Raw genomic sequence first — 25,715 nt, forward strand, 5'->3', positions numbered from 1 at the left:
GAGGTAATTGAATCTGAGATTACCCCATGTTCCTCTTTACCTCTGGCTATGGGTCAGGACTTATTCCTGCATTGCCCACAGCAGAGTCCCCTGCTCCCAGGGACACCCTCAGGCAGCATCAAGCAGAGCATATGAAAGTGACCTGCTAAACATCTGTCTGAAAGGGGAAAATTGGTTTCAGGGGGGTCATATGAAAAATTGAACAAGTTTTTCTCAGGTATGTCTTAGTTATTAAAGCTTTTTATTTATTTAATTAATTTAATTTAATATTTTATTATTTTTAATTTATTAATGATTTTTTCATGCTTGGAAAGCCTCCATGTCCAACATCAGCTCAGCGAGTGAGTTTCTCCTCCTGCCATTCGCAGACACACGCGAGCTGCAGCTCCTGCACTTTGCGCTCTTCCTGGGCATCTACCTGGCTGCCCTCCTGGGCAACGGCCTCATCCTCACAGCCATAGCCTGCAATCACCGCCTCCACACCCCCATGTACTTCTTCCTCCTCAACCTCGCCCTCCTTGACCTGGGCACTATTACCACCACTGTTCCCAAAGCCATGGCCAATTCCCTGTGGGACACCAGGGCCATCTCCTATCAAGGATGTGCTGCACAGGTCTTCTTTTTATTCTTCTTGCTTGGAGCAGAGTATTCCCTCCTCACTGTCATGGCCTATGACCGCTACATTGCCATCTGCAAGCCCCTGCACTATGGGAGCCTCCTGGGCAGCAGAGCTTGTGCCCAGATGGCAGCAGCTGCCTGGGGCAGTGGCTTTCTTGATTCTGTCCTGCACACTGCCCATACATTTTCCCTGCCTCTCTGCCAAGGCAATTCTGTGGACCAGTTCTTCTGTGAAATCCCCCAGATCCTCAAGCTCTCTTGTTCACATGCCTACCTCAGGGAAGTTGGACTACTCGTCTTTAGTCTTGCTTTAGCATTTGGTTGTTTTGTTTTCATTGTGCTGTCCTATGTGCAAATCTTCAGGGCTGTGCTGAGGATGCCCTCTGAGCAGGGCCGGCACAAAGCCTTTTCCATGTGCCTCCCTCACCTGGTCGTGGTCTCCCTCTTTGTGAGCACTGGCATGTTTGCCTACCTGAAAGCACCCTCTATCTCCTCCCCATCCATGGACCTTCTGGTGTCATTTCTGTACTCAGTCGTACCGCCAGCAATGAACCCCCTCATCTATAGCATGAGGAACCAGGAACTGAAGAACGCAGGAAGGAAATTACTTGCATAAATTGTTCTTAAGCATCAGTAATAAGCCCTCATGTTAAAACTAGTAACAGGGTTTTTCACAAAATGTTAGGAAAATATTTTGAAATTGTCTTTATTATTACTTTTTCAAACATCTGATAGTATTATTTTTATTTAAAGAAGTTTCTTCTTATCTTTCTACCTGTTGAATTTTATTTTGACTCAGTCATCTGTGGTACTTTAAAAACCAATCTTCCTGTGCAGAGGAAGTCAATAAAGAAGCCATGAGATATTAAATGGTCTCAGGACCTGTCTCTTCTCATCTCCTCTGCAGCAGGTGGAACAGCCCCAGCATGGAGGAGGGACTCAGGGCCAAGAGCCCAGCTGCCACTTTGTGAAGGGGCCCAGGTGCCTTCTGGGGCTGCCCCTCACCATTGGTGAAGAAGAATGCAGCCTAATGTACGTCCATTTCCTGAGCCATGGCTGGCCCCAGCGTGGGGGCTGCTGAGGAAGCCCAGACTTGCATTTGTCCCAGCAGCTGTGGTGCCAGCAAATAGTATCTGGCCTTTTACTGGCCAGGGAGTGTCCCAAAGGCGACGGGACTGATGGCAAATGTCATCCTGGAGGGGAATCTGGAGCTGCCCTGTGCCTGGGACAGGCCTCTTGTGCTGGCCTGGAGACTGGGAATGGCCCTGCGGGACACAGGCACTCTGTGCTGGGGATCTCCGTGGCAAGAGACCAGGAGTCCTATAGCTTCACAGACCTCCATTTCCTGAGCAATGGCTCTCCCCAGCCCTGGGGTTGCTGGGGAGGCCCAGAGCCACCTTTGTCCCAGCAGCTGTGGTGCCTTGCGAGAGGCTGCAGCTGTGGTGGCCATGTCCAGAGCCCTGCAGCAGCCTGTGGTGGGCACTGCCCTGGGGCCAGCCCAGCCTGGGCTGTTGGGCTGTGCTGGGCTGGACTGGGCTGTGCTGGGCTGTGATGGGCTGGGGAGAGGACACTGAAGTGGGGAGAGGTGGGCAGGGGCTGGACTGGGCTGGGCAGTGCCCGGCACAGGGCAACAGCAGCATCAGGGAGTGGTGGCAGCATGCAGGGGAGGGCTCCCAGCAGGGCTTGGTGCTGCAGAGCCAGGGATGCGCAAAGGGAGCCCAGAGCTGCAGGGGAGAGGAGGCCGCTCTGGGCCTTTGCTGGCCTGGGCAGAGCAGGAAGGGGACCCAGGGCATTTGTCCCCTCACTGCAGCCTGCCAGGACCTGCAAGGCAGTCATGGAGCATCCAGGACCAGGCTCTGCACTGTGGCCGCCACAAGCTCTGCATGCCCTTCTCCTGCCATGCTCCATGCGGTGGCTGCAGCAGAGGGGACCCCCAGCCAGACCCTGCATGGGGCTCTGCCACCTGCCTCACTCCAAGCCCTCTTCGGCGCCTTCCTTGATGCTCTCTGATGCATGCCAGGACCTCCCTGTGCGTGCCGGCCAGCACATCTGCTGAGGGCCAGTGCGGCTGCTGCAGGGGCAGGAAGCTCAGCATGGCCCTTGCAGCCCCCTACCCTGGGCCTGCCTCTCCACTTGGCCTCAGCCCTGGCCTTGTCTGTTCTGGCAGAAGGGCTCTTGGCATGTGCTCCCTGGCCTCCCCTCACCTCCAGACAGCTGCTGCCCACTCAGGCTGCTGGCACAAACATGTCCTCACAAGCAGCACCACCCCTTGGGCTGCTTCTCCTGGCCTCCCCCACCCCACTGCCTTGACTCCTTGTCTCTGCTGGGTCCCCTCTTTGTCACCCAAATGTGTCCCTTGACTGTCAGCTCCCTCTCCCCTGCCCCACAGGATGACAAGAATTGAGTGAGATATATTTTGTCCTGGGGGACAAAGCAGTCATTGGTCCTAGCCAGCATGGGTTTGTGAAGGGTAGGTCCTGCCTAACTAACCTGATTTCCTTTTATGATAAGATCACCCATATGGTGGACCAAGGGAAACCAGCTGATGTGATTTTTTTGGACTTCAGCAAGGCTTTTGACACAGTTTCCCATAGGATCCTACTGGACAAGATGTCCACCATACAGCTAAATAAAAACATCATACGATGGATGAACAATTGGCTAACGGGCAGGGCCCAAAGGGTTATGGTAAATGGGGCTGCGTCAGGCTGGCGGGCGGTCACGAGTGGGGTCCCTCAAGGCTCCATTTTAGGGCCGGTACTTTTCAATATTTTTATAAACGATCTGGATGTAGGAATAGAAGGTATTTTGAGCAAGTTTGCTGATGACACCAAACTTGGAGGAGTTGTGGACTCTGTTGAGGGTGGAAAGGCCTTGCAGAGGGATCTGGATAGGTTGGAGAGCTGGGCGATCACCAACCACATGAAGTTCAATAAGAGCAAGTGCCGGGTCCTGCACCTGGGACAGGGAAACCCTGGCTGCACGTACAGACTGGGTAATGAGACGCTGGAGAGGAGCCTAGAAGAGAGGGATCTGGGGGTCGTGGTAGACAGCAAGTTGAATATGAGCCAGCAGTGTGCCCTGGCAGCCAGGAGGGCCAACCGTGTCCTGGGGTGCATCAAGCACGGCATCGCTAGTAGGTCGAGGGAGGTGATTGTCCCGCTCTACTCTGCACTGGTGAGGCCTCACCTCGAGTACTATGTGCAGTTCTGGGCAGCACACTATAAAAAGGACATGAAACTGTTGGAGAGAGTCCAGAGGAGGGCTACGAAGATGGTGAAAGGCCTGGAGGGGAAGACGTACGAGGAACGGCTGAGGGCACTGGGCCTGTTCAGCCTGGAGAAGAGGAGGCTGAGGGGAGACCTCATCGCAGTCTACAACTTCCTCGTAAGGGGGTGTCGAGAGGCAGGAGACCTTTTCTCCATTAACACCAGTGACAGGACCCGCGGGAACGGGGTTAAGCTGAAGCAGGGGAAATTTAGGCTTGACATCAGGAGGGGGTTCTTCACAGAGAGGGTGGTTGCACACTGGAACAGGCTCCCCAGGGAAGTAGTCACTGCACTGAGCCTGTCTGAATTTAAGAAGAGATTGGACTGTGCACTTAGTCACATGGTCTGAACTTGGGTAGACCTGTGCGGTGTCAAGAGTTGGACTTGATGATCCTTAAAGGTCCCTTCCAACTCAGGATATTCTATGATTCTATGATTCTATGATCCTTAAGGGTCCCTTCCAACTCAGGATATTCTATGATTTTATGATTCTATGATCTCCCTCCCTTTTCTCAGGTGCCCTTGTCCCCTGCAGGCAGTGCCCCCAGCCCTGCTGCAGTGCTGTGCAGAGGAGCTGCTCCCAGGCAGAGCTATCTCTCTGCAGCGCTGCCCGCTTGCCAGGAGCTCCCCTTGGGCCCAGGAACCTGGCCCAGCTCATCAACAAAGGGGGATCTTGACAAGTCCCTGTGCCTCCAGGGGAATCAAATTTGAATCACACCGAAGTAATCATTTATGTTCCTTCCCTCCACTGCAGAGGGACCACTTTCCTTCCTCATTTCAGAAGAGGTATGATGACCAAGGATCACCTTTCCATGTCCTGGTTTTAGGCAGAACACCCACCCAAGGATCTCCCTCCCCCTGCTGAGGGAAGGGTTTCAGCTGAGTCAAACCAGGCATCCCATATTTTGTTTGCAGTTCAGAGGCTAGGAGGGGGCTTAGCTGCCTCCCTGTGCCTCACAGTATCCCACAGGAGTTGGGATTCCTCTTACCTTGATTCATTGGGCACAAACCAGGCAGCTCTATGTAAGCTGCTTGTCTCAGCTCTCAGCATTTTGAATAGAGAAAGAGACCAAGAGGGAGCTGTTCAGATGCAGACACCAGGTGATATTGGAGATGGCAGAGTGACATCTGAGTGACATTTGACGTGCCTAATTCCTCTGGGCCATAAACAGAGATTTTATTATTGCATGTACAATATAATATAACTGTAGCCATTGCTCAATAGCGAATAAGTAAAAGAAATAAAAGGCATGCTGTGACCTGGTTGCCATCACTGCAACTTGGTGGGACCACTCCCATGACTGGAGTGCTGCAATGACTAGTTATGAGCTCTTCAGAAGAGACAGACAGAACAGAAGGGGTGGTGTGGCTCTCTATATTAGGGAGTGTTTGGATGTTGCAGAACTTCAGTCTGTGAATTATATTATTGAGTCCCTATGGGTCAGGGTCAGAGGGAAGGCCAACAAGGCAGGCATCCTGGTGGGGATATCTTATTGACCGCCAAACCAGGATGAGGAGAGAGATGAGGCATTCTACAAGCAGACTTCGAGCTGTTCAGGACACTGGTTGGCAGAGTCTCTTGGGTGGCAGGTCTGAAGGGCAGAGGAGTCCAGAAAGGCTGAACACTCTTCAAGAAAAAAATCTTCAAAGGCTCAGAAGCTGTCCATCCCCATGTGCCCAAAGTCCAGCCAGTATGGAAGAACAGAGAGCTGAACAGAAAGCTGTGGCTAAAGCATAGGAAAAAAAAGAGGGTTTAGGACCTTTGGAAAAGAGGGCAGGCCGCTCAGGAGGACAATAAGGATCTTATGAGGATGTGCAGGAACAAAATTAGAAAGGCCAAAGCTCATCTGGAGCTCACTCTGGCTACTGCTGTTAAAGATAACAGAAAACGTTTTTATAAATACAGAAACACAAAAAGGAGGACTAAGGAGAATCTCCATCCTTTACTGGATGTGGGGGGAAACTTAGTGACAAGAGATGAGGAAAAGACTGAGGTGCTTAATGCCTTCTTTGCCTCAGTCTTTAGTGGCAAGACCAGTTGTTCTCTGGGTACTCATCCCCCTGATCTGGTGGAAAGGGATGGGGAGCAGAATGTGGTTCTCATAATCCATGAGGACATGGTTGGAGACCTGCTACAGCACTTAGATGTACACAAGTAAGTGGGGCTGGATGGGATCCACATGAGGATACTGAGAGAACTGGTGGAAGAGCTGACCAAGACACTTTCCATCATTTATCAACAGTCCTGGCTACCCAGGGAGGTCCCTGTCAACTGGTGGCTAGCAAATGTGACACCCATCTACAATGAGGGTTGGAGGGTGGACCCAGGAAACGATGGGCCTGTTAGTTTGACTTCAGTACCAGGGAAGCTCATGGAACAGGTTATCTTGAGTGTCATCATGCAGCACTTGGAAGGCTCTGCAGGAGGATCTGGATAGGCTGGACGCATGGGCTAAGGCCAGCTGTATGATGTTCAACAAGGCCATGTGCCGGGTCTTGCACCTGGGGAGCAATAACCCCAAGCAGAGCTACAGGCTGGGAGATGAGTGGTTGGAAAGCTGCCAGGCAGAGAAGGACCTGGGAGTATTGGTGGATAGTCGGCTGAATATGAGCCAGCAGTGTGCTCAGGTAGCCAAGAAGGCCAACAGCATCCTGGCTTGTATAAGAAGCAGTGTGGCCAGCAGGGCTAGGGAAGTGATCATCCCCCTGTACTCGGCTCTGGCGAGGACGCACCTCGAGTACTGTGTTCAGTTTTGGGTCCCTCACTACAAGAAGGACAGCGAGGTTCTCAAATGAGTCCAGAGAAGGGCAAAAAAGCTGGTGAGGGGCCTGGAGAACAAGTCCTATGAGGAGCGGCTGAAGGAGCTGGGCTTGTTCAGCCTGGAGAAGAGGAGGCTCAGGGGTGACCTTATTGCTCTCTACAGGTACCTTAAAGGAGGCTGCAGTGAGGTGGGGGTTGGTCTGTTCTCCCACGTGTCCTTTTATAGGAGAAAGAAGAATAGGCTAAGGTTGCACCAGAGGAGGTTTAGGTTGGATATTGGGAAAAACTTCTTTAAGGGGAAGGCAGGAGGAGCCTGGCCAGGAGAGATGTGAGATCTGGGGGAGGAAAGAGGAGCTTGGACAGCAGAAGCTAACTATTTTGAAGAGGTAATTCATATTCAGGTAATGTTGATCCCACCATAAAGCTGACTTAAAGCAGTCATGCAAGGGCCTTACCCTGTTTTAACCTGTTGCATCAATACCTAAATCTAAATGCCACTCCATACCCTGCCAGGAATCCACCGTTCTAATTTTTTACCGCAATATCCCTTGAGGCCAAGATTAGTCCATAACCCCTTTCCATTACCTTTCCTCTATTACAGAATCACAGAATCACATGGGAGTGCAGGACATTCCCTTCTAGTGGCTGGAGTCAGGACCTGGCCCTTTAACTTCAGCACAACAAACCAAGACTTTTCTCAGCACAGTGCTTTGCCTATCTGGAATCATGGCGTCCAATTATCTGCCCTAACAAGTCCCTGAGGAGAATCTCTTGGTAACAGCCCTCAGTGGGGCCCATTAATACTCCAAGTCACTTCAACTTCTCCTTCTGACTTTACTTGCTCAAGCAATTGCATCATTCTCCTCTCAGTATCTGACATTCACAAACTGAGCACCAAAATCCACCATGGAACTCATTAAAATGCAGAAACTCCTAAGCAAACATATGTCTTCCATAGTTTTATTCAAGTCTTCAAGACTTGGAGAACTAATTGGAGAGCTTTCATAGTGTAGTTAAGGAGGAAGATTTCAAAAAACACCTAATAAATGTCTCCTCTCATTTTAAAGGGTGAATTTTATTGCATTTCTGTTTTGAGCATCTTTCTTCAATTGATATTAATCCAGCGCTTAATCTATGGAGACATCCATAGGGAGGGAAAGCAGCCTTTTGAGGTCTGACAATGTACGGACAACCTTGCTCCTCACCACCTCAACCCTGACATTTCTCTCATTGGCCACCTGGTGCTTGCATCACTTTTCCTTGCACCACACTTCTGTGCTGAAGTCTGCAGCTGGATGTTACAGCCCCCTTGCACCAGCTCCCACCTGCTTTCCTTAGAGACCTGGCTGCACACAGGCACAGAAGGGTTTTTCCTTATTTTAAAACAAACAACAAGAAAACATGCAGCAATTTTCCAAACAGCAAAGCAAGCTCCTCATCTTGTATGTCTCCAGTCAGGTTTACCTCACTGGCTTATCCTCACAAAAGGATGACTGTAGATTAAGTGTTTTATACTGATTGATAAGAAATTATAGGTATTAAGATTAGTATTATTCCATATGATCTTAATTCAATGATAAATGATGAGGAGCTTGCTACAGAAACAATTAGGATGACTGCTAATCAATCGGCAAGCTTGAACGCAATGAAGCTCAAAGCAGAAACTGGGTCAGTCAGAGTGGTCTGAATGATCAAAGAGTAAGGGGAGGAAGAAGCAGTAGAACCATGGGAAGTTCATAGGTCCAGACAGGCATCTGGAAAGGGGACATTCAACAGGGATTGTTTATTCAAGATGGATGGAAGTGCCTGGAAGATGAGGGAGTACACCATGATGGAGAAAGCAATGAAATGCAAGTGCTCATGACCATCAGTATTTCTCCTCCTGTGATGAATAGAGATCCAGAAAATTCACCTGAAGAAGGATGTAGATCACTGGTGAAAGAACTGTGGTTTTGTGCCATCACGAATTAGGATTACAAAAACACTTCCACATGTAACAGTAATATGTCCCACCCCATATATACCATCCTGTGGGGCAGGGCAGATGGAGCCAACAACCAAGGGACACATTTGCGTGTCAATGAGGGGGCCCAGCAGAAACAAGGAGTCAAGGCAGTGTGGTGGGGGAGGCCAGGAGAAGCAGCCCAAGGGGTGGTGCTGCTTGTGAGGACACGTTTGTGCCAGCAGCCTGAGTGGGCAGCAGCTGTGCGCAAGTGAGGGGAGGCCAGGAAGTGCATGCCAAGAGAGCTCCTGCCAGCAGAGACAAGGCCGGGGCCGAGGCTAAGGGGAGAGGCAGGCCCAGGCCCAGGTGGCTGCATGTGCCATGCTGAGCTTCCTGCCCCTGCAGCAGCCGCACTGGCCCTCAGCAGATGTGCTGGCTGGCATGCACTGGGAGGTCCTGGTGTGCATCAGAGAGCAGCAAGGATGCTGCTGGAGAGGGCTGGGGCAAAGCGGGGGGCAGAGGCTCATGCAGGAACTGGCTAGGGGTCTCCTCTGCTACAGCCACTGCATGGAGTGTGTCAGGAGGAGGACAGGCAGGGCTCACTGCCACAGTGCAGAGCCTGGCCCTGGACGCTCCATGACCACCTTGCAGGTTCTGGCAGGCCATGGTGAGGGGACGAATGCCCTGGGCCCCCTTCCTGCTCTGCCCAGGCCAGCAAAGGCCCAGAGCGGCCTCCTCTCCCCTGCAGCTCTGGGCTCCCTTTGCGCATCCCTGGCTCTGCAGCACCAAGCCCTGCTGGGAGCCCTCCCCTGCATGCTCCCACCCTCCCTGATGCTGCTGTTGCCCTCTGCCGGGCACTGCCTATCGCAGCCTAGCCTCTGCCCACCTCCCCCCACCACCCTGCCCTCTTCCCAGCCCACCCCAGTAGCCCAGCCCATCAGCCCAGTATGGGATAGCCCCAGGGCAGTTCCCACTGCAGCGTGCTGTAGGGCATGGCCACCACAGCTGCTGGGACAAAGGTGGCTCTGGGCCTCCCCAGCAGCCCTCAGGCTGGGACCAGCCATGGATCAGGAAATGGAAGGTCCTGAGCTGGCGATTCTGCTCTGCAGATCCAGGGGGCTGTGGTGCCCAGGGTCCCCTGGAGGACTGCACCACACCCATTCTGCTCCAGGTGGTCATCAGACCCAACTCCATGGGGATCTCTGCTGCTGAGCCCCTTTCCACCTGCCCTGATAGCTCAGAACTATAGGGCCATGCTTGGTAGGGCCATAGGATGTCTCTAAGGGCACAAAGGGCAGGTGAGTGCTGTACCAGACCTGGCCCACGAGGCTTCAAGGAGGGTGTCCTCAATTACTCTTATGTGTCTTCACCTGCTGGCTCTTCACCACCTTAGCAGGAATTGCAGAGTCTTCCTTAGCCCCTGGACACCTCACATTTTCCTTTTCCTTTCCCAGACTCTTCTTGGTCACTCCTTTTATGAGGTTCTAATCACTATCTAATAAGCACATTTTCCCTGGGTTGCCCCATCTGGCAGCTCCAGATTCCTCTCCAGGTAGGCACTGGCTATCTGCCCCACTGCAGGGACCCATTCCAATGTAGATGAGTCCAAGACCAGTTGTTGTCTGCTTGGGCATGTGCCACCACAAAGGGAGCTCTTGGTCCAGCCCTTGGTTCCTCACAAATCATGATGGGACTTTCAGCCTGTGTCCTTCACTCCAGGAAAAATCCCAGAAAACAGAAAAGCAGGGAGTAACTCCATGGCTGGATGTCTTACAGCAGCTTTGCAAGAGGTGTCCAGGCTTCTGGGTTTGCCCTGAGCAGCCCCTTTTGTTACTGTGGTGCTAGCAGGGAGGCTAGCTGTGACCCAGGGCTGCACGTTGCCTGCTGCTGCCTGCAGCCACAGGGATGCCACTGCAGAGACAACAGGACTGTCACCAAGATACATGAGATCTGAGGGCTAAGAGAAATGCAAGAGCACAGAGGAACAATGTGGAAGCCAAAAGAGAGCAACAGTGAAAAGGCCATGTCCTGCTGCTGGCCATGGCCATGGCTCCAGAGAAGCAGCAGCCCCAAGCCAGGGAGGCAGAGCCCAGTGGGCAGTGAGGGGCTGCTCCTCCGTGTGGCAGCTGGGCTCTTGGCCGTGAGCCCTTCCTGTGTGCTGGGGCTGCTCCACCAGCTCCAGAGCTGATGGCAAGAGACGGCAGATGAGATCGATGAATTTCTGATGGATTCTTTATTGTCTTTATGTACACTGGAAACCTAGTTTTATAGGTAAATTAGAAGATTTAGTCAAAATAATTCTGAGGAAGTATACATATAAATAATAAGACCATTTAAAACAATATCAACATTTATGAAAATAATAATGCACAAAATGATATGAAAATTGGCACCTCAGTTTCTCAAACATGTTGACAGGGTTATTATTAATGGTTATATTATGGTAATGTTGCTAATGAGAAAAATGTTATGATATGAATCACAATTATGGTATCAGTACTTATGCTTGAGAAGCACATATAGAAACAGTTTTCTCACTGCATCCTTGAGCTCCTGGTTCCTCATGCTGTAGATGAGGGGGTTCACTGCTGGAGGTACCTGCAAGTATAGAAGTGACACCACAAGGTCCAGGGATGGGGAAGAGATGGAGGGTGGCTTTAGGTAGGCAAAAAAGGCTGTGCTGACAAAGAGGGAGACCACGGCCAGGTGAGGGAGGCACATGGAAAAGGCTTTCTGTCGGCCTTGCTCAGAGGGCATCCTAAGCACAGCCCTGAAGATCTGCACATAGGACACCACAATGAAAACAAAACACCCAAATGCTAAAGAAAAACTAAACGCAAGAGCCCCAACTTCTCTGAGGTAGGCATCTGTGCAGGAGAGCTTGAGGATCTGGGGGACTTCACAGAAGAACTGGTCCACAACATTGCCTTGGCAGAGGGGCAGGGAAAAGGTATTGACCGTGTGCAGGACAGCATTGAGAAAGCCACTGCCCCAGGCAGCTGCTGCCATCTGGGCACAAGCTCTGCTGCCCAGGAGGCTCCCGTAGTGCAGGGGCTTGCAGATGGCAATGTAGCGGTCATAGGCCATGACAGTGAGGAGGGAATACTCTGCTCCAAGCAAGAAGAATAAAAAGAAGACCTGTGCAGCACATCCTTCATAGGAGATGGCCCTGGTGTCCCAGAGAGAATTGGCCATGGCTTTGGGAAGAGTGGTGGAGATGCAGCTCAGGTCAAGGAGGGCGAGGTTGAGGAGGAAGAAGTACATGGGGGTGTGGAGGTGATGGTCGCAGGCTACGGCTGTGAGGATGAGGCCATTGCCCAGGAGGGCAGCCAGGTAGATGCCCAGGAAGAGCCCAAAGTGCAGGAGCTGCAGCTCGCGTGTGTCTGCAAATGCCAGCAGGAGGAACTCGCTCAAAGAGCTGATGTTGGGCATTTGCTGACCCAGTTGTCTGTTGAAGAGAAGGAAAAAAAAAAAGGAAAAAAAAAAAAAAAGAGAGAAAGAAAGCAGAATTAAATGAGAAAAACTGGAATGAAAGAGGAGAGTAAGGGAAACTCATGTTCAGTCCACAAATAAGACATGAGCTTTGCAGTGCTGTTGCAAACACCTCATCTGAATGATGAGCAGAGCTGCAGATATTTTATTAGTTTGATTTGCCCTTATAATGCTTAGGAGATGTATCACAGAATCACAGAATTTCTAGGTTGGAAGAGACCTCAAGATCATCGAGTCCAACCTCTAACCTAACACTAACAATCCCCACTAAACCATATCCCTAAGCTCTACATCTAAACGTCTTTTGAAGACTTCCAGGGATGGTGACTCCACCACCTCCCTGGGCAGCCCGTTCCAATGCCTCACAACCCTTTCAGTAAAGAAATTCTTCCTAACACCTAACTTAAAACTCCCCTGGCGTAACTTTAGCCCATTCCCCCTCGTCCTGTCACCAGGCACATGGGAGAACAGACCAACCCCCACCTCGCTACAGCCTCCTTTAATGTACTTATACACAGCAATAAGGTCACCCCTGAGCCTCCTCTTCCCTAGGCTGAACAAGCCCAGCTCCTTCAGCCGCTCCTCGTAGGACTTGCTCTCCAGGCCCCTCACCAGCTTCGTCGCCCTTCTTTGGACCCGCTCAAGCACCTCGATGTCCTTCTTGTAGCGAGGGGCCCAAAACTGAACACAGTACTCAAGGTGCAGCCTCACCAGAGCCGAGTACAGGGGGACGATCACCTCCCTAGCCCTGCTGGTCACACTGTTTCTGATACAAGCCAGGATGCCGTTGGCCTTCTTGGCCACCTGAGCACACTGCTGGCTCATATTCAGCCGACTGTCCACCATCACTCCCAGGTCCTTCTCTGCCTGGCAGCTCTCCAACCATTCCTCTCCCAGCCTGTAGTTCTGCTTGGGGTTATTGCGCCCCAGGTGCAGGACCCGGCACTTGGCCTTGTTGAACTTCATACAGTTGACCTCAGCCCATCGGTGCAGCCTATCCAGATCCTCCTGCAGAGCCTTCCTACCCTCGAGCAGATCGACACACGCACCTAGCTTGGTGTCATCTGCAAACTTACTGAGGGTGCACTCAATGCCGTCATCCAGATCATTGATGAAGATGTTAAAGAGGACCGGCCCCAGCACCGAGCCCTGGGGGACGCCACTAGTGACTGGCCTCCAACTGGACTTGGCTCCATTTACCACGACTCTTTGGGCCCGGCTATCCAGCCAGTTTCTAACCCAACGAAGCGTGCGCCAGTCCAAGCCAAGAGCAGCCAGTTTCTTGAGGAGAATGCTGTGGGAGACGGTGTCAAAAGCCTTGCTGAAGTCAAGGTAGACCACATCCACAGCCTTTCCCTCGTCCACCCAGCGCGTCACTTTGTCGTAGAAGGAGATCAGGTTCGTCAAGCAGGACCTGCCTTCCATAAACCCATGCTGGCTGGGCCTGATCGCCTGCTTGCCCTTCAAGTGCCACAGGATGACTCCCAAGAGGATCTGCTCCATGAGCTTCCCTGGTACTGAGGTCAAACTGACCGGCCTGTAGTTCCCCGGGTCTGCCCTCCGGCCCTTCTTGTAGATGGGCGTCACATTTGCTAGCCGCCAGTCAGCTGGGACCTCCCCCGATAGCCAGGACTGCTGATAAATGATGGATAGGGGCTTGGCCAGCTCATCTGCCAGTTCTCTCAGTACCCTTGGGTGGATCCCATCCGGCCCCATCGATTTGTGGACATCCAAGTGCCGTAGCAGGTCACCAACCAGTTCTTCGTGGATGGTGAGGGCCACATCCTGCTCCCCGTCCCCTTCCACCAGTTCTGGGTACTGGGTATCCAGAGAGCAACCGGTTTTGCCGCTAAAGACTGAGGCAAAGAAGGCATTAAGCACCTCCGCCTTTTCCTCATCTCTTGTAACTAAGTTTCCCCCCGCATCCAGTAAAGGATGGAGATTCTCCCTAGTCCTTCTTTTTGTGTTGATGTATTTATAAAAGCGTTTTTTGTTATCTTTAACGGCAGTAGCCAGATTGAGCTCCAGACGAGCTTTGGCCTTCCTAATCTTGTCCCTGCACAGCCTCGCTACATCCTTATAGTCCTCCTTAGTGGCCTGCCCAATTTTCCAAAGATTATAAACCCTCTTTTTTCTCCTAATCTCAAGCCACAATTCTCTGTTGAGCCAGGCTGGTCTTCTTCCCCGCTGGCTCATCTTTGGGCGCATGGGAATAGACCGCTCCTGCGCCATTAGGATTTGCCTCTTAAAGAGCGCCCAGCCTTCCTGGACCCCTCTGCCCTTCAGAACCGCCTCCCATGGCACTCCACCAACTAGTGTCCTGAGCAGCCCAAAGTCAGCCCTCTGAAAGTCCAATACAGTGGTTTTACTGGTTCCCTTCCTGGCCCCGCCAAGAATAGTGAACTCCACCATTTCGTGGTCACTCTGCCCAAGACTGTTCCCGACAATCACATCCTCCACCAGTCCTTCTCTGTTTGTGAAGAGAAGGTCTAGCAGGGCACCACCCCTGGTAGGTTCACTAATCAGCTGCGTCAGGAAGCTATCTTCCACTTTCTCCAGAAACCTCCTAGACTGCTTCCTCTGGGCTGTGTTGTGCTTCCAGGATATGTCAGGGAAGTTGAAGTCCCCCACGAGTACAAGCACTGACGATTTCACAACTTCTGTCAGCTGCCTGTAGAACTCCTCATCCGTCTCCTCATCCTGGTTCGGCTGTCTATAGCAGACCCCGACCAGGACACTAGCCTTGTTGTCCCTGCCGATCCTAACCCAAAGGGACTCGATCTTGTCATTCCTAGCCTCGAGTTCTACAACATCGAAAGACTCTCTAATATAGAGAGCCACACCGCCACCCCTTCTGTGCTGCCTGTCCCTTCTGAAGAGCTTATAGCCAGGCATCGCAGCACTCCAGTCATGAGACTGGTCCCACCACGTTTCCGTGATGGCAACCAAGTCGTAGCCTGCCCGCTGCACGATGGCTTCCAGCTCCTCCTGTTTATTACCCATGCTGCGTGCATTGGTGTAGATGCACTTCAGCTGGGCCATTACCTTATCCTCCGGCCTTGCCATTGCTTCCCCTGGCACAGCCCCAACAGTCCTTGCTTCAGCCCCATCCCCCTTCTCACCTAGTTTAAAGCCCTATCAATGAGCCCCGCCAGCTCCTGGCCCAGGATCCTTTTTCCCCTAAAGGATAGGGACCCGTCTACGGCCATCAGACCAGGTGCTTTGTAAAGTGCCCCATGGTCGAAAAACCCAAGATTTCTGCGTAGGCACCAGCCCCGGAGCCACGTGTTTAACAGGTGGGCTTTCCTTGTCCTCTCCGTACCCCTCCCTGTCAACGTGGGGATGGACGAAAATACTACCTGCACTCCTGCTCCGTCCACTAACCGTTCCAGCCCCCTAAAGTCTCTTTTGATAGCCTTCAGGCTTCTGTCATCAATGTCATCACTACCTGCCTGGACTATCAAAAGAGGATAATAGTCTGAGGGGCGTACCAGGTTGGGGAGCTTCCTGGCTACGTCCCTGACCCTGGCCCCAGGGAGGCAGCAGACTTCCCTACGGGTAGGGTCAGGCCGACAAATAGGGCCCTCTGTCCCCCTAAGGATAGAGTCTCCCACGACAATCACCCTTCTTTCTTTCTTGGTGGAGGCAGTCCTGATGCGTGGAGTCGACCTCCTCGCCCTAGGCATCCTCCTGGGAACACTTTCTATCTCTTCCTCAGTTGCTGGTCTCTCAATCTCCAGGGCCTCAAACCTGTTTTGTAAGGGCACCTGGGAAGGTGGGGCCGGAAGGGGAGGGCGTCGCCTGCCATGTTGCGCAGGGACCTGTCTCCACTCCTCCTCAACTCCCAGATCCCCTCCCTCTGTCCGACGGCGACAGGGCAGGGAGTCCACCCCCGTTTGGGGGGTCTCACCCCGGTACCTCTCCCTGAGGCCCTGCAGGGAGTTGCTCCAGAAGTCTATCTCCCGCTCACATTCCCTGATGGCCCTCAGCCTCTCCACCTCCTCCTTGAGCTCCGCCACCATGCGGATCAGGTCATCCACTTGCTCACATCTCACGCACACAGCGTCTCTGCCTCCCGCCGATGGCAGCAGCAGGCTCTGACACTCCCTGCATCCAGTGACCTGAACCGCTGCATTCTTTGACGGGCAGTCGGTCTGGGTGTGTACCGACCTCCTGCAGAGCGCTCCGTGCCTTGTGGAGACCATTATCGCCTAGCTAAAGACCGTCGTTAAGAGGCGTTCGTGTGGGCGGGGGTAGCTCTCCGCCCTGCCTGCTCGCCCTGCCTGCGCGACCTGCCGCGCTAACTGCCGCGCCACTCCCTTCTGACGCGCCACGCCCTGTTTGCCCGTCCTGTTCGCCGCGCTCCTGGTCGCTCGCGCTTCCTAGGGGCAGCTTTTGAACGGCCGGGGAGGGGGCGCTGCTGGCTCCGCCTTCGCCTCGTCAGCCTCCCTCACGAGGGCTGCCGGCTCCTGGCGGCTCCCTGAAGTCGGCTCGATGCCGGAAAGTTAGCCCTGCCTGGCCCTATCCCCCGCTCCGCTGCAGAACGCGTCTGCCCCGGAGCCGATCGCCTCGGCAAATGGCCAATGTATGAGACAGTTGAATGCCCTGACAGGTCATGTACACTCTTAGTGAAACCCTGTGTGTGCCAGGACTGTGCCCTGGTGAAGACTGAGCAGAGCAGACCTGCCAACCATTCCTGCTCTCAGCTGCCCTGTATTACCCCTCTGCGAGCTGCAGCACAATCCCACTCGAGTGTTTTCCTGAGAAGAAACTGGAGACAGCTTAGAGCAGAGAAGCCCCAGTCCGAGTGCAGCTGGACCAAATCCTCACCTTGTCTCCAGGAGAAGCTCTCAGCCAGAAGGAGCCTGTGGGCTTCTCCTCATCTGAGCTCTGCATGGCCAGCCAGGGCAGGGTGTTCTGGGCTGACTGGGGGCACCTGGCTTAGGGCACTCTGAGGGTCTTCTGTCAGACTTCCTCCCCTTGCAGTAAAACCCAGCAGGACTCTCAAAGCCTACTGCATTGCCCAGTGCCCTCCTAGAAACAAGACCCAGCAGGAGACCCTTCCAGGACCTGCAGCTGCATGGCCCTGCAGCCAGAGACTTACCTTGCGGAGATTTCTCCTGCAGTCAGCTCTCAGCATTCTCCCACTCCCAACTGCCTTCAGCCCCTCTCTCCTTCTGTCCTCTCCCCGTGCCACCTGTGGTGAGAGCCCCCAGCCCTGCTGCTCTGTGCAGAGGAGCTGCTCCTGGGCAGAGCTGTCTCTCTGCACCAGGGCCCTCTTTCCATGAGCTCTCTCTGTCCCAGGAGCCTGGCCCAGCTCAGCAACGGGGCCCCAGCCCAAGGCATTGGAATCACCTCTCCAATGGCTTTGGTGATGAGCTCATGAACCTCAGACACTGAGTGGAAAGTGAAGAACACTCTCAAGAAGTCCAAGTCAGATGCAAGTTTTCTGGAGTTTCTCCCCAGGGGCCAACACTGACATAGCCTCCCTTGGAGCTCATTAGAGCCAAACATTGGAGGCGACGAGGCCAAGGAGACAAAGGCAATGTGAAATTGACACTGATCTTTGGAAAAACTGGATATGTTTCACCAAGCACAAAGGCTGAGCCTTGATCCCTGGCCTCTGGGAAGGGAGATCCTTTCTCTTCACACATTGCTCAGAGCTCTTTCCGGGACAGTAGGAGATGGGGATGTGCATTGCCAAGTGCAGGACAGTGGTACGACCTCTGCCTGGTTCATGGCTGGGTGTCAGGAGGCAATGAGGCCCTGGCACTTTAGTGATAAGCTGTCTCCTGATAGGCCTCAGTGACACTGACAACAGCCATAGCCATGGACACAAAGAACTTGGTCCTCTTTGGACTTTCAGCTTTGCTACAGCCCTTGTTCCTCTCCACCCCATGCAGTCCTTGGGACTCTTACACCTCCACCTCTTTCCGGGCTGGCTGTAGACCTTCTTCCATGCGGTGTCTCACCAGATCTGAGATGAGTCTGGTAATTGAGATTTTCTTGGTGGCCGTGCTCCTCGTAAGGCAGCTCTGTAGGAATCTGGCCTGGTTCATGGTGAGCAGGCAACACTGCTCGTATGGCATCCATGGTGGTGCTGTCGTGGTTCCGCTTGAGTGGGCAGCCGAGCTCCACCACAGCCGCTCTCTCACTCCCCCTCCTCAAAGAGGAATGGGGAGAAAATATGTGAAAGGGGCTCAAGGATTGAGATAAGGACGAGAAAATCACGCAATAATTAGTGTAACGGGCAAACCAGACTCAGCATAAGAAGACAGATAGTAAGATTTATTGCTCATTACTAACAAGCGAGAGAAGTGAGAAACAAAGGAAAGAAACCAAAAGCACCTCCCCCCCCATCCACCCTCTTCCACCTCCTCCCCCCGAGCGGCGCAGGGGAACGGGGGAATGGGGGTTATGGTCAGTCTACAGCACTTCTTCTCTGCTGCTCCTTCTTGGTCACTCTCGTCCCCTGTGCTGTGGGGTCCCACCCATGGGATGCAGTCCTTGACGAACTGATCCGGCGTGGGCTTCCCACAGGCAGCAGCTCTTCCAGAACTGCTCCAGATATGGGTCCATACCACGGGGTCCATCCCTCAGGAGAAAACTGCTCCAACCTGGCTCCCCCACGGGCAGCAGCTCCTGCCAGGTCACCTGCTCCTGCGTAGGCTCCTCTCCACGGGCTACAGGTCCGGCCCGGAATCTGCTCCGGCAGGGGTCTTCCACAGGCGGCAGCCTCCGTCGGTGCAGGGCCACCTGCTCAACCGTGGTCTCCTCCATGGGCTGCAGCGTGGAACCCTGCTCCACCGTGGTACTCCATGGGCTGCAGGGGGACATCCTGCTTCACCATGGTCCTCACCACAGGCTGCAGGGGACTTCTGCTCCGGCGCCTGGAGCACCTCTCCCCCTCCTTCTACACTGACCTTGGCACATGCAAGGCTGTTTCTCACTCCCTTGACTCTCCCGGCTGCTGTGTGGCGCAGCGTTTTTTTCCCTGTCTTAAATATGCTCTCACAGAGGCGCAAAACAACATCGCTTATTGGCTCAGATCTGGAAAACAACGGGGCCCTTCCCAAACATGGGGCGGCTTCTAGATCTTTCTCACAGAAACCACCCCTATGGCCCCCTGCTACCAAAACCTTGCCACGTAAACCCACTACAGGTGCCCAGGCCCTCCTCTTCCTCCTGGGCACTGCTCACTCAGCAGGGTCCCAGGCTGCCCTGATGTGTGGAGCTCCTCTTCCTCTGGTGCAGGACTAGACTTTTCTCCTTGTAAATGTCAGGAGATTTCTGTAGGCATATTCATGCAGTTTCTCAAGGCTCCCCCACACTGACGCTCCATTCTTCCAGCTGTTAATGTCTGTAGGTGTACGGTTCAACCTTCGCGTGATTGTGCTATCTCTGACAAGAGAGCAGCATCAGGAGTTGCAGGCAAGTTTGGATAATACAGGAGTAACCAGCTGAATGGAATTGCAACACAGTCTCAGAAGGGTAAGGGATTGCAGGCTGCCAGGTTCCACCTTTTCTGTGCTTTCTTGTCATGCATGCTGTCATTTTGTCCAGAGCTGTGTCCAAAATGTTATGATGCTGTGCAGGGCAAAATTAGAAATGTCAAAGCCCAGCTGGAGCTCAATCCATCTATTACTGTCAAAGACAATCAAAACTGTTTATAGAAATACTTTAAAGGAGGATTAAGGAAAATCTTCATCCTTTATTGTAGGTGGCGTAAACATAGTGACAAGAGATGAGGTAAAGGCTGAGGTATTTAATGCTTTCTTTCCCTCAGTCTTTAGCAGCAGCACCAGTTGTTCTCCTGATACTCAGCCCCCAGAACCGGTAGACAGGGACATGGAGAGGACAAGAGGGGGACACTTTTTCCCACTTGTTAACTCTCCCTGTCTCCTTCATCTCCCCCTTCTCCTCCAGGATACTCCCAATAGATCTGCAAAGCTTTGAGTATCCTTGGGATGGTCAAACCAGCATGTTCCTATTGATATGTCTCATTAATGTGTTTCAGCTTTTGTTTAACGTCAGACAATTATTTAAGAATGCCATCCAGAGATCTGTCCAGAGGCAGGAGAGTTAGGAGTGGCAGGGATTGAGGGAGGATATGGGTAGGTACCTATAGCATTGAACACCTCCAATGCTTTGAAAATTCACCCCTGAACAAGTGCAGAATCCAAACAATCTAGAGAAACCCTTGAAAAAGTAGTGTGATCACCACGGCCATTCCCAAGAGACAAAAATCAACATGCTGGGAGTTGACCTCTGCTTACTGAGCCTCAATCAATGCCACTTCAACCTCTGTGTTATGCCCTGCAACCACTCCAACACATACCAAAGGTCCTGCAGCCACTCCAACTACTGTGACAGTCCCGGCAGCCACTACAACTCCTCTGAAAGGCACTTCAGCCACAGCAACTCCTGCGATGGGTTCTGCAGGCACTACAACACCTGCAACAGGCCCTGTAGCCACAACAACTCTTGTGACAGGCCCATCAGCGACTCCAACCCTGTAACAAGCCCTGCAGCCACTCCGGTTCCTGTGACACTCCATCTGTGACAGGCCCTGCAGCTAATCCAACCAATGTGATAGCACCATGTCTGGGCCAGAGAACCAGCCTATGCCAGTATCAGTAGCTCCTCTAAACAAGAGAAAACAATGCTGAAAGTCAGGTGAAACCTACGGTGGATGGATTGGCTAGTCAACTCCAGCAGTATGAAGAAAGTCTCTCTTCTTTCCAATGGGCTTCTGTATTGTCTGTGGAGAAACTTTCTCAAGGGGCTCACCAACTCTAAGAGAAGGCAAGGGAGAAACTTTTCCAAGAGGTCCTACATCATAAAGAGAACATATCTCCTTTCCCTTGTAGTATGCCACAATGGATATCACTAATGCATTTTTATCCATCCCTTTGAGAGCACTGTGAAGGCCACTGTTTTCTTTCACTTCAGGGGTGTCCAATACACCTGGAATCAACTGCCCCAGGGGTGGAAACACAGTCCTGCCATTTGCCATGGACTGATACAGACTGCATCGGTAAAGATATTAAAGAGAACTTGCCCTAATACTGAGCTTCCTCCTGAGTGGCCCGTCCTCTTTTCCAAATGTCATAAACCCTCTTTTTCTCCCTGAGCTCTAGCCACAACTCTCTGTTCAGCCAAGCCAGTCTTCTTCCACACCAGCTTGTCTTTGGGCATGTGCTGACAGACTGCTCCTGAGCCATTAAGATTTCCTTCTTGAAGAGTGCCCAGTCTTCCTATACTCCTCTGCCCTTCAGAACCACCTCCTAACAGACTCTGCCAACCAGTGTCCTGAAGAGCTCAAGGTCTGCCCTCTGGAAGTCCAAGAAAACAGTTTTACTGATCCCCCTCCTGACTTTGCCAAGAATAGAGAACTCTACCATTTCATGGTCACCCTGCCCAAGACAGCTCCTGACCATACATCTCCCACCAGTCCTTCTCTTGTTTGTGAACAGGTCTAGCAAAGCACCTCCCCTTGTAGGCTCACTAACCAGATGAGTCAGAAAGCTATCTTCCATGTTCTCCAGGAACCTCCTAGACTGCTTACTCTGTGCCATATTGTATTTCCAGGATATGTCTGTGAAGTTGAAGTCCCCCACAAGAACAAGTGCTGGTGATTGTGCAACTTTTGCCAGCTGCTTGTAGAATGCCCCATCCATCTCCTCATCCTGGTTTTGCGATCTATAAGAGACCCCCAGCAGGATAGCCTTCCCAATGACCCTATCCCACTGGGGCTCAACGTTACCATTCTTAGTCTTGAGTTCTACAACTCCGAAACCCTCTCTAATATAGAGAGCCATGCCACCACATGTTCTGTGCTGCCTGTCCCTTCTGAAGAGCCTGAAGCCAGTCATTGCAGCACACTAGTCATGGGAGTGGTCCCAGCACCTTTCAGTGATGGCAGCCAAGTCATAGCTTGCCTTTTATTTCTTTGCTGTTGAGCAATGGCTAGAGCTATATTATGTTGGACATGCATCAATAAAATCTTTGTTTATGGCCCGGAAGAATTTGGCACTTGAAACATCACTCAAATGTCACCATGGCACCTCCAATGACACCCGGTGTCTGCATCTGAACAGCTCCCTCCTGGCCTCTGTCTCCATTCAATATGCTGGGAGCTGAGACAAGCAGCTTACATAGAGCTGCCTGGTTTGTGCCCACCTGAACCTAGGCAAGAGGAATCCCAACTCCTGTGGTCTTCTGTTAGGCATGGGAGAGTCAGCTAAGCCCCCTTCTAGCCTCTGAACTGCAAACAAGTTATGAGTTGCTTGGTCTGACTCAGCTGAAACCCTTTCCTCAACAGGGGGAAGGCAGATAACTCCCTGTCCTTGCCTGGGTGTTCTGCCTAAAACCAGGATATGCAAAAGTGATTCTTGGACATCATACCTCTTCTGAAATGAAGAAGGACAGTGCTCCCTCTCCACTGGAGGGAAGCAACATAAAGGTTTATTTCAGTGTGTTTCGAAGTTGATTCCCCCGGAGGCCCAGGGACTTGTCAAGAGCTCCCTGTGCTGCAGAGAGACAGCTCTGCCCAGGAGCAGCTCCTCTGCACAGCGCAGCAGGACTGGGGGCACTGTCTTCAGGGGACAAGGGTGGCTGAGAGAAGGGAGGAAGATGTTAAAGGCAGTGTGAAGGGGGGATGCTGAGAGCTCACAGCAGGAGAAATCTTCACAGCCCTGAACAGGGTAAATCTCTGGCTGCAAGTCAGCACAGCTGTTGTTCCTGGTGCCATCTCCAGATTTGCTGTCAAATCCCACAGCCTATGGGATCGTTAAGAAGGACTCTCAGAGTTTCTTTGTGTAAGAGGGGAGTGAAAACTTTCAGAGCAGGGATTACCTCCCTAAACTGTCAGAGGGACAGGGCACGAGGGTTCCTTCTCACACGGCTGGCTGCAGGCTGTGCAGCCAGGGTGCAGGCAGGGGTGGCCAGGGCTGTGGTGCAGAGCAGGGTCCCTGCTGTGCCCCAGGGACTGTGTGGCAGGTCAGGATCTCTGCCACCTGCCAGGCTCAGCACTCAGCCTGCCCGGGGAACTGCCCAGGGTGCTGCGGTGAGAAGCTGTGGGTGGAAGGAACCCCCAAGTCAGGGCAGAACAGGTCAGGGTCCTGCTGATGCCCAGAGGCTGCTGTCTGGAGAAGGCTGCTCAGAGATCCACAGCACCCACAGGACATCTTCAGGGGAGATTCTTGAAAGGGAAGAACAACACCTCCTGTACCAGAAGGAAAGGCACTATCTGACATCTCTGCTTTACTCTTCCTGCATTTGGAGGGAAGTCGGGATGATAATGGTGTTGTCAGGTTTGTAGAAAGGACTGAAACTCATAGAGCATTGCAATGAAAGGAACCTCTAGGTCTTTGAGGAACCTCACAATTTCCCTCCACACTCTTTAGCCTACAGACAGCACCAACACAACCTTCATTGTCTCTTGTGGGATTGTTGGATGTCCTTCTCAGTACCTGTAAATAGGGAGATGCCGCTGGATAGTGGACACCTGATATCCATCCCTGGTACTCTTTACCATGTACTGTATGGCACTACTGACTCCTGCTGAGACTACAGAGGATCTGCATGGTCTCTGTGGCACCCTTAGGCAGAGAAACCTAGGGCTCAAGGCAGGAACAAGTCTTCTTCAGATGAAGATATGTTGAGGATGCAGTTTTGGTGAGGAGGGTTCTATGAAATATGGATTTTTTTTGCTCAGAAAACTCTCCCTAACCTGTCACTGTCTATTCCTCCATGGGCAGGCAACCATGCCCAGATGCAACAAATGTCCAACATCAGCTTCCCCACCGAGTTCCTCCTCCTGCCATTTGCAGACACACGCCAGCTGCAGCTCCTGCACTTTGGGCTCTTCCTGGGCATCTACCTGGCTGCCCTCCTGGGCAACGGCCTCATCCTCACATCCATAGCCTGCAATCACCGCCTCCACACCCCCATGTACTTCTTCCTCCTCAACCTTGCCCTCATTGACATGGGCTCCATCTCCATCACTGCCCCCAAAGCCATGGCCAACTCCCTCTGGGACACCAGGACCATCTCCTTACCGGGATGTGCTGCACAGGTCTTTATGTTTGCTGTCTTTACTCCAGCAGAGTTTTATCTTCTCACCGTCATGGCTTATGACCGCTACATTGCCATCTGCAAACCCCTGCACTACAGGACCATCATAAATGGCAAAACTTGTGTCAACATGGCAGTAGATGCCTGGGGCAGTGGCTTTCTCCATGCTGTGCTGCACACAGCCAATACATTTTCACTACCATTCTGCCAAGGCAATGCTGTGGACCAGTTCTTCTGTGAAATTCCCCAGATCCTCAAGCTCTCCTGCTTAGATGTGTACCTCAGAGAAGCTGGGCTTATTGTTTTCACTGCATGTTCACTCTTAGTGCGTTTTCCTTTCATTCTTTACTCCTATGTGCAGATCTTCAGGGCTGTGCTGAGGATATCCTCTGAGCCTGGACAGCATAAAGCCTTTTCCACTTGCCTGCCTCACCTTGCCATAGTCTCCCTGTACATTGGCACTGGCACATTTGCCTACTTGAGACCCCCATCCATGTCCTCCTCATCCCTGAATATTTTACTGGCAGTTCTGTACTCAGTGTTGACTCCAGCAGTGAACCCCTTCATCTACAGCATGAGAAATCAGATGCTGAAGGATGCCGTGTGGAAAGTGATGTCTGGGTGTTTTTCAGAAGCAATATAGTTACTGTCCTCTGCATATCACTGATAATGCGACTCATTACAGACTAAGATACAGTTTTCATTTTGTTTTCCTTTTGTTTTTACTTTTACTTTGCTTTACTGATGATAAGGTAGTCCAGAGAGAAATATGATCATTATTTGTGTTCCACAGACAAAGGAGAGCTCTGCAACATGAGGAAACGGGAAAGGGGTTGGGAAAATTATTAATTATTCAACCAGTGAAATTCCATAGTCTGGATTGAGTGAATCACCCCAAAACTTCTCCTGACATTGGAAATGAGTTGGACTTGATAACGCTTGTGGGTTCCTTCCAGCTCAGGCTATTCAATGAATCTCTGACTCTGAAGAAGGAGGGCTATCTGTGCACACCCTCCATGGCTAAAGAACCACTTGTGTGGGAGGCAGTCAGTGGCAGTGCCCCCCACCAGCTGGCTCTGCCTTCCCAGCCTGACCAGCACGGCCCTGCAGAGTGCCCCCACGGCCCTGTGCACCACAGCCACCTCGCTCTGCAGAGCAGAACTGCCAGCTGGGGGGCTGTGGGCAGCATGGGCAGGGGCTGCAGGAATGGTTGCTCAGGCCAGCCCAGAGGTGCTGGGCTGGGGCAAGGCTGTGTGGGACATAAAGTGTCCTGGGAGAAGATCAGGGCACTGAGTGTGTGTGCAGTGGTGGTGCCTGAGGAACCCCAGGGCCAGCAGTGTGGTGCTGTGCTGTGCTGGGGAGTGGCACTGGCCCGGGGAGGGGGGGGGGGGCTGCAGGCTGTCTGGGAAGGTGGATCGGTAGGGTTTTTCTCCTGCAGATTGCAGCAGCAGAGACACTGCTAGTGACCTCCCCTGCTTCATTTGCAGCTTTGGGGACAGCCTGGCCTGGGCTGCTCTGCTGGGCTGGGTTGGGGAGAGGCAGGTGTGGAGAGCAG

The 25,715-nt window shown here is 52.5% G+C and overlaps 3 protein-coding genes across 3 annotated transcripts; 2 read left to right on the plus strand and 1 right to left on the minus strand.

Moving 5' to 3' along the window:
* Positions 1 to 319: 319 nt before the first annotated feature.
* Positions 320 to 1,234, plus strand: LOC137847123 (olfactory receptor 14J1-like). Its single transcript, XM_068665405.1, has one exon. It carries the CDS (start codon positions 320 to 322, stop codon positions 1,232 to 1,234), a length of 915 nt encoding a protein of 304 aa, XP_068521506.1.
* A 9,849-nt stretch (positions 1,235 to 11,083) lies between these two features.
* LOC137847494 (olfactory receptor 14A16-like) lies at positions 11,084 to 12,121 on the minus strand. The gene has a single exon (XM_068665762.1). It carries the CDS (start codon positions 12,020 to 12,022, stop codon positions 11,084 to 11,086), a length of 939 nt encoding a protein of 312 aa, XP_068521863.1. The 5' UTR covers positions 12,023 to 12,121.
* An 11,737-nt stretch (positions 12,122 to 23,858) lies between these two features.
* On the plus strand, positions 23,859 to 24,803 carry LOC137847495 (olfactory receptor 14A16-like). Its single transcript, XM_068665763.1, has one exon. The coding sequence runs from the start codon at positions 23,859 to 23,861 to the stop codon at positions 24,801 to 24,803; it is 945 nt and encodes a 314-aa protein (XP_068521864.1).
* The last annotated feature ends 912 nt before the right edge of the window (positions 24,804 to 25,715 follow it).

The sequence above is a fragment of the Anas acuta genome, chromosome W, assembly GCF_963932015.1.
Source record: "Anas acuta chromosome W, bAnaAcu1.1, whole genome shotgun sequence".
Taxonomy (NCBI): Eukaryota; Metazoa; Chordata; class Aves; order Anseriformes; family Anatidae; genus Anas; species Anas acuta.